This window comes from Peromyscus maniculatus, chromosome 7 (assembly GCF_049852395.1).
Source record: "Peromyscus maniculatus bairdii isolate BWxNUB_F1_BW_parent chromosome 7, HU_Pman_BW_mat_3.1, whole genome shotgun sequence".
Taxonomy (NCBI): domain Eukaryota; kingdom Metazoa; phylum Chordata; class Mammalia; order Rodentia; family Cricetidae; genus Peromyscus; species Peromyscus maniculatus.
The window spans coordinates 15,747,353-15,763,244 of record NC_134858.1 but is presented as its reverse complement, the minus strand read 5'-3'; the positions used below and the strand labels follow the sequence as shown (position 1 = coordinate 15,763,244).

The 15,892-nt window shown below is 36.0% G+C and overlaps 1 protein-coding gene across 1 annotated transcript; it reads left to right on the top strand.

The window, feature by feature from the left end:
* Positions 1–5,411: 5,411 nt before the first annotated feature.
* LOC102920339 (olfactory receptor 7G2-like) lies at positions 5,412–14,070 on the top strand. Its single transcript, XM_006987055.2, has 2 exons — positions 5,412–6,340; positions 14,061–14,070. The coding sequence occupies exons 1-2, from the start codon at positions 5,412–5,414 to the stop codon at positions 14,068–14,070; spliced, it is 939 nt and encodes a 312-aa protein (XP_006987117.2).
* The last annotated feature ends 1,822 nt before the right edge of the window (positions 14,071–15,892 follow it).

The following is a 15,892-nucleotide window of genomic DNA, read 5'->3' as shown; positions in this document are numbered from 1 at the left end:
AAGGAGATTGTTCTGTAATTCTCTTTTTTTATTGCATCTTTGTGTGGTTTGGGTATCAGGGTAACTGTAGCCTCATAGAAAGAGTTTGTCAGTGTTCCTTCTGTTTCCATCTGCTGCAGAAGGAAGCTTATCTGATGATGGCCAAGTATAACATTGATCTATGAGAATACGAGAATGTCATTAGTAGTCATTTTGTGCCGTGCCATGTTTCTTTAGTGGAACAGTAGTACTTGTTTTTTTTTCCTATGTCCTTAAGCTATCTGGTCTCAGATTCTTGGCCACCTAAACAGTGCCTGGCATTGGTTCTGTCTAATGAATTAAGACTTCATTCAGAGTATTGGCAGATATTCTGTGTACTACCAAAGTAGGAAGGTAAATACCAACTCAGCTACAAACTCTTTGATTTATAATGATGTCCTGTTTTCCAGATATGCTAGTGCAAAACTTGTGGGAGTAACTAATCAATATCTGATTTGAATGAAGGAATATTGATCACACTAGTAATTACAGAGAACAAAGTGTATGTTTATTAAAAAACTGAAAATGGCTTATCAATATTATCCAGTTATCCTGTGTCTGGGATTATAGTCAGACAAAATAAAGTCAGCAACCCAAAGAGATACATGAGCACTTACATTAATTCTGATATTGTGAACATCAGAGAGATGTGAAATCAATCTTGGGTGTAAATATAGGTGAGTGAATAATGTATAAGGTGCATACACAATGGAATATCATTCAGTCATAAAGAGGAGTGGAATCTTGTTATTTGTAACAAAATGGATGAAATTTCAATATAAATAAAAATGAGCAAGATATAAATAGACCAATAATTGATGTTCCACATCAGAGAATAACAGTAGTAGGTTCTTGTCTAATGTCTAACATCTATCTACATGAGTTGTTGCTCTATGAGTTTCATTTCATAGTGCACTCATTAAATCTAATCAGAATGTTGTTAATAACTTTCATGAGTTTTGTTCCACTATTACATCAATGGGCATGTTATTCAGGACCTATTGCTATTTTACCTCACAGGGTTCACACTTGAGTAAGACTGGGGATTACTTTTCTTCTACGATAGCACTCATAGCACCATCCACCACTAAGAAATCTAACCAGTAGGGATGAAGCTTTCACATCTGTACCAGCTTAATGTCTCCATGTTCTATGACTTATCTACATGATATTTTCAGCAATAGGGACTTCTCCAGTTTTGGAGGGTAACTAAAATAATTGACTATAGAATGTATTATTTGTTGTTTTTTAAGACTAGTCAACAACTTCAAAAGAAGTAAACTATTCCTGGCACTGGGCTCTTTCCTTTTTTATGTTCTGCTGTCTACTAGGGCCATTGTTGCACCTTTTATTGTGACTCCCTTTCAACTCTTATAATGCGTGCATATAGATATATTTGAGAAATATTTTAAAGTAGTAGATTTCCAAATTATGTTTTGGGAAAATGTTATTTATTTACTTCTCTCAGTTTGCCTCTTTTATCCTGTCTCGTCTTCACCCATGACAATTTATCACTTCCAAAAAAAGAAAAAGAAAACAAACAACCAATTTAAATATGGAGCATAGCACTAAACAGCAATTCTTAAAACTGAAACACAAAGGGCTGAGAAACATTTTTAAAAGTGTTTCAGCACACTTAGCCATCAAGGAAATGCAATTAAAACTATTTTTAGATTTCATTTTACTCCAGTAATAATGGTTAAGGTAAACAAAACAAACAAAAACATATTATGATAAATGTTGGCATGTATATGGAGAATATAGAACACTTATTTATTGTTAATGGAAGTGTGAATTGGTGCAGCCACTTTGGAAATCAGCGTGGAGGTGCTTTATAAGGCTGACAATAGTTCTACCATATAATATAGCTATACTATTCTTCAGCATATGCTCAAAGAAGTCTATAACCCATAATAGAGATATGTGCATATTTACATTTATTGTTGCTCTATTTACAGTAACCAGAAAATGAAAACTGCTTAGATGTCCAGCAGCTAATGACTGAATAATAAACATGTGATATATTTACATAATGGCATAGTATTAAGCCTTAAGAAAATGAAATTCACCAGGAAGTTAATGGATCTATAAATAATTATGTGTTAGGTAATCCAGACCCGGAAAGACAACCATTACAAAGTTTTTCTCATCTGTGAATTTTAGCTTTGAATCTTCAGATATGTATGTTTCATTTGGAACTCCCATAGAAGTCAAGAAATTAAAAGTGTCCACATGGAGAGATTTTTGTTAAAGGAGTTGAAAGAGAATGTATTGGTATAAAGGATTAAAATGAGTTCATGGAATATCAAAATTCTTAAATGAATTTGTAAAATTAGTGATTCTATGGAGAATTGAACGAAACTATTTAATTAAGGTTAAATTCTAACCAAATCTACTGCTTTTGATTAATTTTGTAATTCAATAAAAATCTCAAATTATTTAAAATACTTTAAATACTTTCCAGTATTGTGATGAATAATGAACATTAAATATATTATGATAAAATTGGAGATGATACTAATAAGTCTCCCAGTAAGTTATAAAATGTATATATGTTTTTAACAATCAGTATTCAAGCATCTTAGATCTTTTTTTTTTTGAGACAGGGTTTCTCTGTGTAGCTTTGCGCCTTTCCTGGGACTCACTTGGTAGCCCAGGCTGGCCTCGAACTCACAGAGATCCACCTGGCTCTACCTCTCGAGTGCTGGGATTAAAGGTGTGCGCCACCACTGCCCGGCTGCATCTTAGATCTTAAACTTCTTTGGAAAATATAAAAACTACAGTAAAAATTCTGGAAGCATTAATGAAACTTGAATAGAAACATCTCTGAATTTTTACATTTTTAAAAAATTATTAAGAAATTTTATTATTCATTTTACATACCAATCACAGATCCACCTCTTCCCTCCTCCCACCCCTCCAGCCTCCCCCAACCCAACTCCCCCATTCCCACCCACAAAAAGGTAAGGCCTCCCATGAGGAGTCAGCAGAGCCTGGTACATTCAGTAGAGGCAGGTCCAAGGCCCTCTGCCTGCCTCCAGGCTATGTGAAGTGTCCCACCATAGGTAGTGGGCTCCAAAAAGCCAGCTCATGCACCAGGGATGAATTCTGATCCTACTGCCAGGGAGTCTCTTAAACAGATCAAGCTACACAACTGTCTCACTTATGTAGAGTGCCTAGTCCAGTCTAGTGGAGGCTCCACAGATGTTGGTGTCAATTTCATGAGTTTCTACTAGTTTGGTTTGGTTGTCTCTGTAGGTTTCCCCATCATGATCTTGATGCCTCTTGCCCATAGAATCCCTCTTCTCTCTTTTGGACTGGACTCCTGGAGCTCCGCCTTGTGTTTGGCTGTAGATCTCTGCATCTGCTTTCATCAGTTATTGGAGAAAGGCTCTATGATGACAGTTAGTGTATTCATCAATCTGATCACTGGGTAAGTCAGTTCAGGCTCTCTCCCCACTATTGTTAGTAGTCTAAGCTGGGGACATCCTTGTGGATTCCTGGGAACTTCCTTAGCACCTGGTTTCTCTCTATCCCCATGATATCTCCCTCTATCATGATATCTCTTTCATTGCTCTCCCACTCCATCCATGTTCCAGCTTGACCATCCTGTTCCCTTGTGTTCTCATCCCTCACATCCTACCTTCTATTGCCTCCCCTCACTTCCAGTTTGCTCATGGAGATCTCATCTATTTCCCCTTCCTATGGTGATCCATGCATCCTTCTTAGAGTTTGTCTTGTTAGCCAACTTCTCTGGAGCTGTGGATTTTAGTCTGGTTGGCAGAGGAGACTACTTCCTAAATATAACACATAGAAATTAGCATAGATAATGTGAGGAACAATCAATAAATGGGACCCCTGAAACTGAGAAGCTTCTGTAAAGCAAAGGACACTGTAAATAAGACAAAACAACAGCCTACAGAATGAGAAAAGATCTTCGCCAATCCCACATCTGACAGAGGGCTGATCTCCAACATATATAAGGAATTCAAGAAATTAGACATCAAAATACCAAACAACCCAATTAAAAAATGGGCTATAGAGTGAAACAGAGAATTCTCAACAGAAGAATCTCAAATGGCTGAAAGACATCTAAGGAATTTTTCAACATCCATAGTCACCAGGGAAATGCAAATAAAAATGACTCTGAGATACCATCTTACACCTGTCACAGTGGCTAAGATCAAATCACTGATACCAGCTTATGTTGGAGAGGATGTGGAACAAGGGAAACACTCCTCCACTGTTGGTGGGAGTGCAAACTTTTACAGATACTTTGGAAATCAGTATGGGGGGTTCTCAGAAGACTGGGAATCAATTTTCCTCAGGACCCAGCTATACCACTCTTGGGCATATACCCAAGGAATGCTCAATCATACCACAGGGACACATGTTCAACTATGTTTATAGCAGCATTATTTGTAATAGCCAGAACCTGTAAACAACCTAGATGCCCCTCAACCAAAGAATGGATTCATAAAATATGGTACATAAACACAATGAAGTACTACTCAGCAGTGAAAAATAATAACATCATGAAATTTGCAGGAAAGTGGATGGAACTAGAAAATATCATCCTGAGTGAGGCAACCCAGACTCAGAAGGACAAACATGGTATGTACTCACTCATAAGTGGTTACTAGATGTAAAGCAAAGGATAACCAGATTACATTTTTATAATAGCATATATATATATATATATATATATATATATATATATATATATATATATGTTAGAGTCATACATGTTGGATATGCTTCATAATGAACAATTATGTCAGGCTGATGGTATGAGGAAAACATATAGAAAAAATGGAAGTTTGGAAATTAATAGAAAAAATATATTGTATATGCTAAAATCATGTGGCATGGAAGGAAGTGGAAATGAGGCATTTGAATACTGGAAGGCAGGATCTTGTAATCATAAAGTGCGTAACATGAACTTCACTCTCATACAGTCTCTGAGGATGTGCACTCATGGGGTCAAAATGAAAAAAACAAGTGCCAGTCTAATGAAGAGCTTTGAATTTTAAATCTCCCAGGGACATGACTGCTTCTAGGAGGCAGTCTGTGATGATCTCTCTTAAAAAGTCTGATGAGGTGGTCATTCTTCATGACCAGGACCTTGTACATAAAGCTGATTTTCATTTCCCAAGGACACACACACTCAGAGACTTCTGAAGTTGGATTACAGGCAGACTGCTAGTGCCTGGTGTTTATGTGGGTTTCTAGGAGCCTGAACTCTGGGATGAATGCTTATGGAGAAAGTGCTTTAACCATTGAACCATAACTCCAGACTTCAGGGGTAGTATTATAGCAACATTTTAAGTGTGACTGCTGCTTCTGATCAAAACTTTTTCCCTATCACAATCTCTATCAGATTCATTAACAACATGGAAAAGAGAAACCAAACAGCTTTTCCAGGATTCCTTCTTCTGGGATTGACAGATGACCCAGAACTGCAGCCTGTCCTTGTCAGCTTGTTCTTTTCCATGTACCTGGTCACCATCCTGGGAAACCTGCTCATCATCTTGATTGCTGGGTCAGACTCCCATCTGCACACTCCTATGTACTTATTTCTCTCCAACCTGTCCTTAAATGACATCTGTTTAAGCACAAGCACAATCCCAAAGATGCTGGTGAACATAGAAGAAAATAGTCAGGACATCACATATAGAGGCTGCCTCACTCAAATGAGCTTTGTTTTAATATTTGGTGGCATGGAAAACTGTCTTCTTGCAGTAATGGCTTATGACCGTTATATGGCTATTTGTCACCCCCTGAGGTATACAGTCATCATGGAACCATGGTTCTGTGTCCTGCTGATTCTATTGTCCCTGCTCATTAGTGTTGTGGATTCTTTGATGCACAGCCTGATGGTGCTGCGATTGTCATTCTGCACATACCTAGAAATACCAAGCTTCTTCTGTGAACTTCCCCAGATCCTCAAATTGGCCTGTTCTGATACTCTCATTGATAACATCCTGATCTATCTTTCATCCTGCATATTTGTTGGTGTTCCTCTCTCTGGAATCATTTTTTCTTATGTTCACATCGTGTCCTCTGTTTTGAGAATGTCATCCTCAGAAGGAAAGTACAAAGCCTTTTCCACCTGTGGTTCTCACCTGTTGGTGGTGTCCTTGTTCTATGGGACAGGTTTTGGGGTCTATATTGCATCTGTTATTATGGATTCATCTAGGAAGACTGCAGTAGCTTCTGTAATGTACTCTGTTGTCCCTCAAATGCTGAACCCCTTTATCTACAGCCTGAGGAACAGGGAAGTGAAGGAAGCCTTGAGGAAATTCTTCAATAGGATAGCTTCTTTTCTATGATATTTCATTTATTTGGACATCAATTTCTAGAGTAAGTAAACTGACATGATTTCTAGTGCATCAGAATACACATTCTTTTCATAGTATATGCTTCTAATACTACAACATAAGCACTATGTTTTAATTGTGTCAAAACTTCACAATTATGTCATTTTCTGTGCTTTAATGACATGATCCCAGGTTTTTATACATAGTTGATACTTCTGGATTTTCAGAAGCAGAATCTGAACCAGAAATTGTTGTTTATGAAATGTTGTTGTAGTGTAGTCTCACTCTTGGAGGTATAGGAGAGGAACTAGTTATGAAAATACTTAAGCATTATTAGGGTATAATTTAAAGGTAAACAAGTGTATAACTGGGTCTATGAAGGTTGCATCTAAGTGTTAGTCCTAGTTAAAAAAAGAAGATGGATACTCATTTCTTGTTAAACTGTGACTGTGACCTCTTAGTCATAGTTCATGTGCCTATGAGGTAAACATCACACACAGATTCAATATAATTGTATATGAAATTGGCATATTTGTATAATATTAGTTGTTTGGGATGATTTTGAGAAAGTTATAACTCACCAGTGATGGTATCTTCAGACCTGACAGCACAAAGGTCCTAATATTAATGAGATACAATAATGAATAGAGTTCTTTTCCATTATAAGTATTTTCATGGAGGAAAATATGTTTGAAGAAATTGGGGCTTCTGTTGGCCCATCATAAAACTCTTTTTATTCCAGATGCAGGGAATAGTATCCAAATCCAAAGGCAGTTTTTGGTCAAGGTAGAAGAGTATCCTTCTTTGAGCCTATTAAATAACTTCACTATATATCAACTAGACTGAATACCTTTATTGCTAGTCCTGAAAAATTTGATCAGATTCCATGCCATGTGTTTTATGACCCTATACCCTACACTTTTCCTCTTGAAGTTATTCCTTTAGCATTCTAGTCATATGCCACATAACTAGAGTATGAAAAAGATCACATTGGAAAAGTACTGCCTCCCAAATAAGATGTATTTCATGAATTTACTTGGCCATTCATGTATTAGAAAGTAGAACATTATTCTGAATAAATAAAACTACACAATTTTATTTCATTCTTAGAACTTACACAGTGTATCAATAGATTAATACTCATTAAAAATTGGGCTGAAATGATAAATGCGGAGAAGATATGGGAGAACAAGCATGGATGCACAGAAAATAAACATTTTCTATCTTATTTGTGTTTAAAGTATAGAAGATTTTTCTGATGCAGAAATTCTTAAACTTTAAAATGTGTGGGAGGACTTTGTAGATCACAGTAACTGCAGGATTTTAGATGCTCATTTCTGTAGCAGATTTTCATTAGGGTTAGTGGTTAGGTTCCAATAACTGTCATTCTTAATAAATCCCTAGGTAATTCTGCTGCTTCTATGAAATAGGAATTTGTACAACTTGTTTGTTTATTTTCCCTTATCACCACTCTTTTACATTAGGTTTAGGAAGTAGTGTGGAACTCAGAAAGCAGATATTTCAGTATTCCTTCCCAAGGGACTGACAGATAATCTAAAACTATACACCCCTTTTGTGGGTCTATTCCTCCTTAGATACTTGGTCAGTATAATAGGAATATACTGATCACCATTCTGGCTGTGGGATTTGATTGTTATCTCTGAATATCTTTCCATAATTTTCTATTGACATTAGGTTAATTTAAGCTATTCCAAAAAAAGGAATAATGTATTCAAGAAGTGAGTAAGAACCCAAGATCAAATGATTAGGAAAAAAAAGATCAGATAATCATTTTCACAGGATGGCTCACCTAGATTTTAAAACAATTTTTAATTATTTGAGAATTTGATACATGCCTATAATGTGTTTGCACAAATCTACTCCCATATCCTCCCCTCCAATTTCTTCCCTTTCTGTCCAAACACATCTTATTTTCATTTACATGAGTCATTTTTTTAAAAAACACAAAGTCCACTTAATAGTGTCAGTGTAAATGTGTGTAGGACCATCTACTGGAACAATGAAAGTCTATTAGGAGCCTCATCTCCAAACATAAGGGAAATTCTTCAGCTAGCTACTACTGTATGTTAATGATACCATAGCTAAAGGTATTACTTAATCTTAATTTTCCCCACCCATGCTAAGACTCTTTGGCTTGATATTCTGTAGAGCTTGTGTATGTAGTAAAAACCACAATGAGTTCATGTGTGTAGTGGTGTTGGCATGTCTGGAAAATGTTTGGCTGTACAAACTATCTTATTTGGCTTTTACAATCTCTTCCTGTCTCTTTCTTGATGTTTACCTGAGCCTCAAGGTGAAGGGATGTGATATAGATGTTCCATTTAGGGCTGAGAATTCCTCAGTTTCTTAGTTTCTGAATATTGACCAGTTGTGAGTTTCTATTTTAACTGCCATCTACCACAAAAAGAAATTTTCTAATGAGGATTAACAGATGCACTAATATTTGAGTATACAGATAAAAATATATTATGTCTACTAAGTAGAGTTACCAAGATATTTATTATTATCTATTGTATTTTTTGAGATCATAGTATAATTACATAATTTCTCTTCCATTTTCTACTGGAAAACTCTCTTATACTTACTGTCTTTCAAACTAATTGACTCTTAATTGTTGTTACATTTATGTATGTATATGTATACATATGTATATTCTTAAATATAATATTTTTATACTGCATAATGTTAATTTTATGTATATTTCATATCTGACAATTTTTTATTGGATACCCAGTTGGGGCTATCCTTAGAGAAGACTATTTTTCCTATTCTCAGAATTCTTTAATTGCCTGTAGTTCTTTGTGTAGGGCTGAGGCTTCACCTTCTTTCATTAATCCACTTTGAGATGTCTATTGGTGTCATCCTTGTTCAGCTCATGTTTAGGCAGTCATGTTGATGAAATTTTATGGGTGTAGCTTCCAACATTACTAGGAGCCACAATCTCCCAGAAAACTTCCTCTTCCTCTGAATCTTACAAATTTTCATCCCCCTCTTTTGCGATGTTGACTGAGCCCTGGGTGTGAGAGTGTTTTGTAGATGTACCCTTGAATTGCCCAGATATCTTTGTTAATTGTTTGCTTTGCTTAAAAAAATCCCCTGCAACATTGGCCTATGACTACTATTTGCTCATTTGTCAGATACTAGTGTACACAATAAATACAAGCCTTGACTCAGTTTACTGATCATTCTGGTCACTCTTTCTTTACATTAGCCTTTGGTATGTATCATTTCACAGCCTCAGCCCTGGGGTGTTCAGCTTCTCTGATTTGGAATGTTACACAATTAATCTCATTATATTAGTTTTATCTCATGTTAAAATTAAATTATGTCATTTTCAGGAAATTCATGTAGCTGGACATCATCATATAAATCAAATTAACCAAACTCAAAATAACAAGTATCCCATGGTTTCTGTCATATGTAGAATTTAATTTATAAGAAAAGAAGAAAAATAAGTAGAAGTGAGTGTATTGTTTCTGTATGTCTCTCTAACAAAAATGTATGGACAAAACAATTGAGAGGATGAAAGGTTTATCTTGACTCAAGTTTCAGGAGCTTTCCATATGTTGTGGTAAGAAAGGCAGTTTGAGCTTCTCACTCTATCATAGAAGTATCTGATTGCAGTATTCCCTATATCTGTGAAACAAAAGCAGAAGAAATAAAATCAAGAGCTGGATAATCTTCAAAGGCCCACAAAACTAAGAATGTAAGAACTATAGGTTGTGGCTGGCTACAAGAAACAGTAGTCTTTGTGTACACAGAAGGGCAGTTGCACATGTGAACTCACTGCTGTTGAGACAGTCTGAATGAGACCTGTGCAGACACAGCCTACACAAAATTCCAGCATAGAGAGGGGACATAGAACCAAAGCTTCATCTCTTTAAAAGCAGGTCCTGGCAGTTGGTAACTACTGAAAGTGGGGGAATCACTTTTCTCTAAGGTACAAACCTCATGTGTTGACCATCCTCCAGTGAAGACCTTATATCTAAGAGTACATGGACAGCACAAGCTGTTCTTAAATTTTTAAAAAGATTGGACACAGAGTTGAGTAGGTAGAGAGTAGGGATTGATCTTGGTGAGGTTTGAGGGAGGTCATGAACATGATGAAAATGCATTGAATGAAATTATCAAATAACTAATACAAAATAAGAAAATATATTATGGAGAGAATGAGAATCTCACATATAGGATGTCAAATCTCAAGTGGCAAGCCTTGAAGATACATGTATAAACAATGCTGAATGGACTTAGTAGGTTGTATATACATGTGTATACATACATGTGATTATATATGTATATATGCAGACATGTAATTATAATAAAGAAGAGATCACAAATTTGTGAAGGTTGGAGGGAAAAAGAGGGGTTGAAGGTAGGAGGGAGGGTAAAGAGTAACATAGATGCAATGCCCATTCTTGAAATTCTCAAAAAAAACAAAATAATGGAAAAATAAATTATAAAAATTAATGAACTGTTGGCATAATAGAATGAAAGAATCTCAAAACAAGTATTACAAATTCAAGATAAAAAGGAAAATATTTTTCTAATGGATATACTACTGCCTGTTATGATCAAGATTTCTCTGGTGTATAGCCATATTTTGCCTAAATGTGTATACTTATATGGACACATATAAATACATAATGTCAAATATGTAAAATTGTACATAGTTAAGTATATAATGCTTATTTCCTATAAAATGACTTTAATAAAACTACTAAGAACAGATGTGTAATTTTGCATTTGATTACACAGAGTATATCAGTAACTGTTCAAGATAACACACTTAAACAGAATCTATGCTCTTTGTGTCATTTATAGTATTAAACCTGAAATTTTTTACTTTTACTGTACATTCATTATTTTGTGATTTAAGTCAATACAAGTAGTGAATATAAGTACTCAGACAAATAAAATGTGTATGTAAATATAAGTGTGTGTTAAGTGTTTCTGATTCAATTTTAAGATAGGATCATCCTTAATATGTCAAAATGAATGATAAAACCAAATGAAGGAAAAGATACACATTGATGTATGCAAGGTACATGGTATGGCAGTGACTAAGAAAGAAGGAAGAGAGGGAGGAAATGGCATCTCTGAGAACTTTCCAAGTAAGGGAATTAGCTAAAAAGATAAATCACTCAGTATTGCTACCTAAAACTCTGTGCAGCCCTGAAATCTCCGGAGACCAAAGAACTTCACTAATGAGGAGCTTTGGATGTTTAAGCCCCAAAGGCCCCAGTATATGAAGATAGTCTATTGCAGTCTTCACTCATTGAACTTCGTAAAGTCAGCAGGCAGCATTCTAAACCCCAGTATGAAAAATTACCGTTTGTAGGCAGGACTAGGTGATTTCTTTGTTTGTAAATAAGTTCCCCCAAACTGAAGTCGGCTTGCATCAAAATTCCTTTTATTTAATTTTATTTTCTTAAGAACTTCATTCATGAGCACTGCATTTACACCACTCTAGGCCATTCCGCTCTTGACTATACCTATGACCCAATCCCCACAGTTTGAAGCTGTTATTTTGTATTTGGATTTAAAACCTATTGGGTTTGCTTTTGTGGGAGAAGGAAATAACAGAGGCTAATGTATGGTAGAATATGATAAAAATACAATATATATAAAATAATGCAATATAATATGATTTTGAAAGACTAAATTTAAATTTTAAATAAATTTTTAAAATAAAACTTATAAAAGTGGCCTCTTTCAGTATTACACACCTGTTGTTTCATTCCATTCCCACTGCATTTACAAACAAGTTGAATTATTTACCTATAATTTATTTTAACTTATTTAAACATTGCTAATTTTTGTCACCCATAAATTTTCTTTCAATTTGGCCTGAATAATTACTTGTTATGTGGGTATTTTTACAATAAATTTCTCTTGTTGATTATGACAATTTCATGTTATAAAGAAGCCCATGGCTAATAACTCTGAACAACTAATAAAAACTCACATACATGAAGACTTCATATCTATATAAACATGAATAAATAAACAAATTAATTAATATTTAGAAATTTAAGTTGGGCAGTGATGGCACATGCCTTTCATCTCAGCACTAAGAGGCAGAGCCAGGTGGATATCTGTGAGTTCAAAGCCAACCTGGTCTACAGAGCAAGATCTAGGACAGGCACCAAAACTGCACAGAGAAACTCTGTCTTGAAAAACCAAAAAAAAAAAAAAAAATTAAGTATACATTTGATGAAGAAGCACATGAAAGAATCCTTAATTTCATTAGTTATTAGAGATATGCAAATTGAATTTGAATAATAAAAATATGAACTCTTAGAAAAGCAATGAATTATGAGAAGGAATGATAAATTTAAAAGAAGAATGAATAAGAACACAGTGCCTTATTACACATATGAAATTGTCTTAATGAAGCCTATAGTTTGTTGCAAAGACTATACACTAATATAAATAGAAAAATAAAAATGAACAGTTCAATGTACAACACAGATACAGAGAAATGAAATTTTTTATATGATTCTGGTAAGAATATCTAATTGTCTAATCATGTTAAAAAGGACATTGGTCAGTTTCAAATAAATAGTACTATATCTAAGTACTGATTCATATTTCTCTTTTATTGTACATCACATAGAAATAGAAGTATGTGTCCATGTAAAGATCCATATCTAAATATTAAAATTTGTTTTAATTGTAATAACTGACTGCTGAGGATAACTCAATTCTCTAGCAATAGGTAAATCGGTGAACATATCAGGGAACATTCAATTAATGGAATTGCCTTGAGATATAAAATTAAGGAGCTATTACTATAAAATTATGGAAGGATTGCAAAATACATATGATGAATAAATTGACAAAACAGTTTTAAAAGAATATAACTTAGAAAATAATGTTAAAACCCATATAGAAAAGTTACAGGATAGTCAAAATAATTCTAAGCATCATAACATGCCCCAAATTATAGTACAGAGTCACATGACAAAGGTAATATGAAACTGGGACCATAACAGATAACAGTATCATGAAGCCTAATGGAGACCCTGTGAAACAAAGCTACACAGGTACAGTTCTTTAATTTTTGACAAAGATGTCAAAATCCAACATAAAATGAGAACTTTTTCAACAAATGATGCAGGGAGACTATATTCACGTGTAGAGGACTAAATTAGATCCACATATCTCTGGCTGGAGAAAACACATAACAAATCAACAATTATCACGTAAGACCTGCAATTCTGAAACTGAGAAGCTGTGGTTCCTAGTTCCAAATCTTTTTGGAACTAAGTATATGACATGGAGTAATCCTGGAAACTAGCAAAAGTATGATGGAGAGTGGCTTTAAAGTGGAGTAACAGGATACACATAGTAAAATGTTAAAAATAGGGAGGAAGCTGGACTGGAAAGGGAGGAAGGAGATCAAAACAACTGGGGAAGGAGAGAGGAGTACAGATAACATCCAATTTGTTTGACAAATGCTTCAGGAATCATATAATTTTATCTTTACCTAAAATTATACATAATACATATAAGGGTATGTATATACACTAATGTATAAGATATACAAGGTAAATGGAATTCTACCACTTGTGCTGAAAATGCTCCATACAAGCATCATAGACTGACAGAAATCTCAGTACCAGGCATGAGAAAATTCAACTTTGAATGGTTGGTCAATGTAGTTTGAAAGGTTCCCCAAATAATATAGGCTATTGTTGTTGTCCCTTGATGCCTCTCAGAGGTTGAAGGTAAGCCTCTGTTGCTGAAGTCACTGTGCAAATAGGTCAAGGACTGAGATTATCTGAGATGGATATAACCTGAAGGCCTTTTTTTTGTACAGTCTAGCTTCCATAGTACCAGAATGTATTATGCCGGATCCCAATGGAGGAAAGCAATTAATAGACTTAGTCAACCGTGACCCCTACAAACCATAACAATGACCAGGAAAGCAAAATATTCATAAAACTGCATTTGTGGTGGGCCTTAATAGGAGAGAAGGGAGCTAGTCTTACTGAAACTTGGTATACTATGACTGTTGAATATACATGGGAGGCCTGCCCTTTTCTGAAGAGAAAGGATGAGAAGTGGATGGGAGAGGAGGGAAGGTTGTTGGGGAGGGATTGGGAGGCAAAGAGGGAGGGAAGGAAAACTGTGATCAGGATGAAAAAAATAATTGATTAAAGAAAATAAAAAATTTAAAAAGTGCAATGGTGAGACTTACACATTGGTGGTAGCCAACAGCTATCTAACTGGACTGGAGGCTCTGTTAACCACAGAAACACTACGCCTGCTACAAGAACTTAGCCAACTACTTGGGAGTAGGGACATTATGGACCCTAGGAGAGAATCTACTACTCCTAGTTTTCTTGTCTGCATAATTCCTTAACTATATTCTAAATGTTATCCCTATTGTAGATGTAACCAACCGTCTTATTAAAATAAAAAACACAGAACCAATGTAAAAGAGAAAGCCGAGAGGTCAGAGCTCAGAGCTAAAATCTTACCTCCTGCAGTGCTCCTAGCTTCTCGAAAGAGAGCTACTTCCTGTGTGTATGTCTTTACATAGTCTTTCTGTTCTGCCTTCTCATTGGTTGTAAACCCAAATACATGACTGCCTCGTCACTGCCTGTAAGTACTGCCCTCCAGGTCTTAAAGGCGTATGTCTCCAATGCTGGCTGTATCCCTGAACACACAGAGATCTACCTTGCTCTTCTACCAAGTGCTGGGATTAAAGGTGTGCGCCGCCGCCGCCGCCGCCGCCGCCGCCGCCGCCGCCGCCGCCGCCACCACCGCCGCCACCACGCTCTTGCTATGGCTCTAATAGCTCTGACCTCCGGGCAACTTTATTTATTAACATACAATTAAAATCACATTTCAGTACAAATAAAATACCACCATATCCCTATAGTCATAGGTAAATATTACTCTCACTCCTTCAAAGAAGAGTCTCTGTTCATCAAGTGGAAACCACTACAGAGACAGTACTAAGACGAACAGATTTTGTAGCTTCAATGAGTATATCTGCTGGCACAGCCACATCTGAATGGAATGGCAGAAGTCATGAAGCCAGCACAGTTGCTTGACAAAGATCTAGCAAAGATGAGTCACATGATGGCTGCCATGTCACTTTTGGTTTTCATCTCCACCTGTTACATACTTGGGCACTTTTAATATTTGTACAATTTGGGGATATTGGGTTGATTGTGGGAGCCCGTTCTGGGGTTCCTCGTGGCTTTACCCAGCAGGTCCGAATAGAGGATGATCAGGACCACGGGCCTGAGTGCAGGTGTCTGAGATGGCCTGCACTTGGCTGTGCTGGGGGAGGAGGTCTTTTGCTCCACCCCCTTGGCGTCTCTATAAAAACCCTGGGCCAGAGACAGTCGGGGCCCATTGGAATAGGTTCTAGGCCCTCTCGAGGCTATCCTTTATTTTCTATCTGTTTATCTCCACAAGATTCTCTGCTATAAATCTTTCTATCTAATATTTCCTGCTGATCGCACTCAAGAAAACTCTGGGAAGCTGTGGGGGTGGTGGGTAAACGCCCCACAGAA

What these genes read in the sequence shown, in the direction of transcription:
- LOC102920339 (XM_006987055.2), top strand. Translation starts at nt 5,412, where the DNA reads ATGGAAAAGAGAAACCAAACAGCTTTTCCAGGATTCCTTCTTCTGGGA.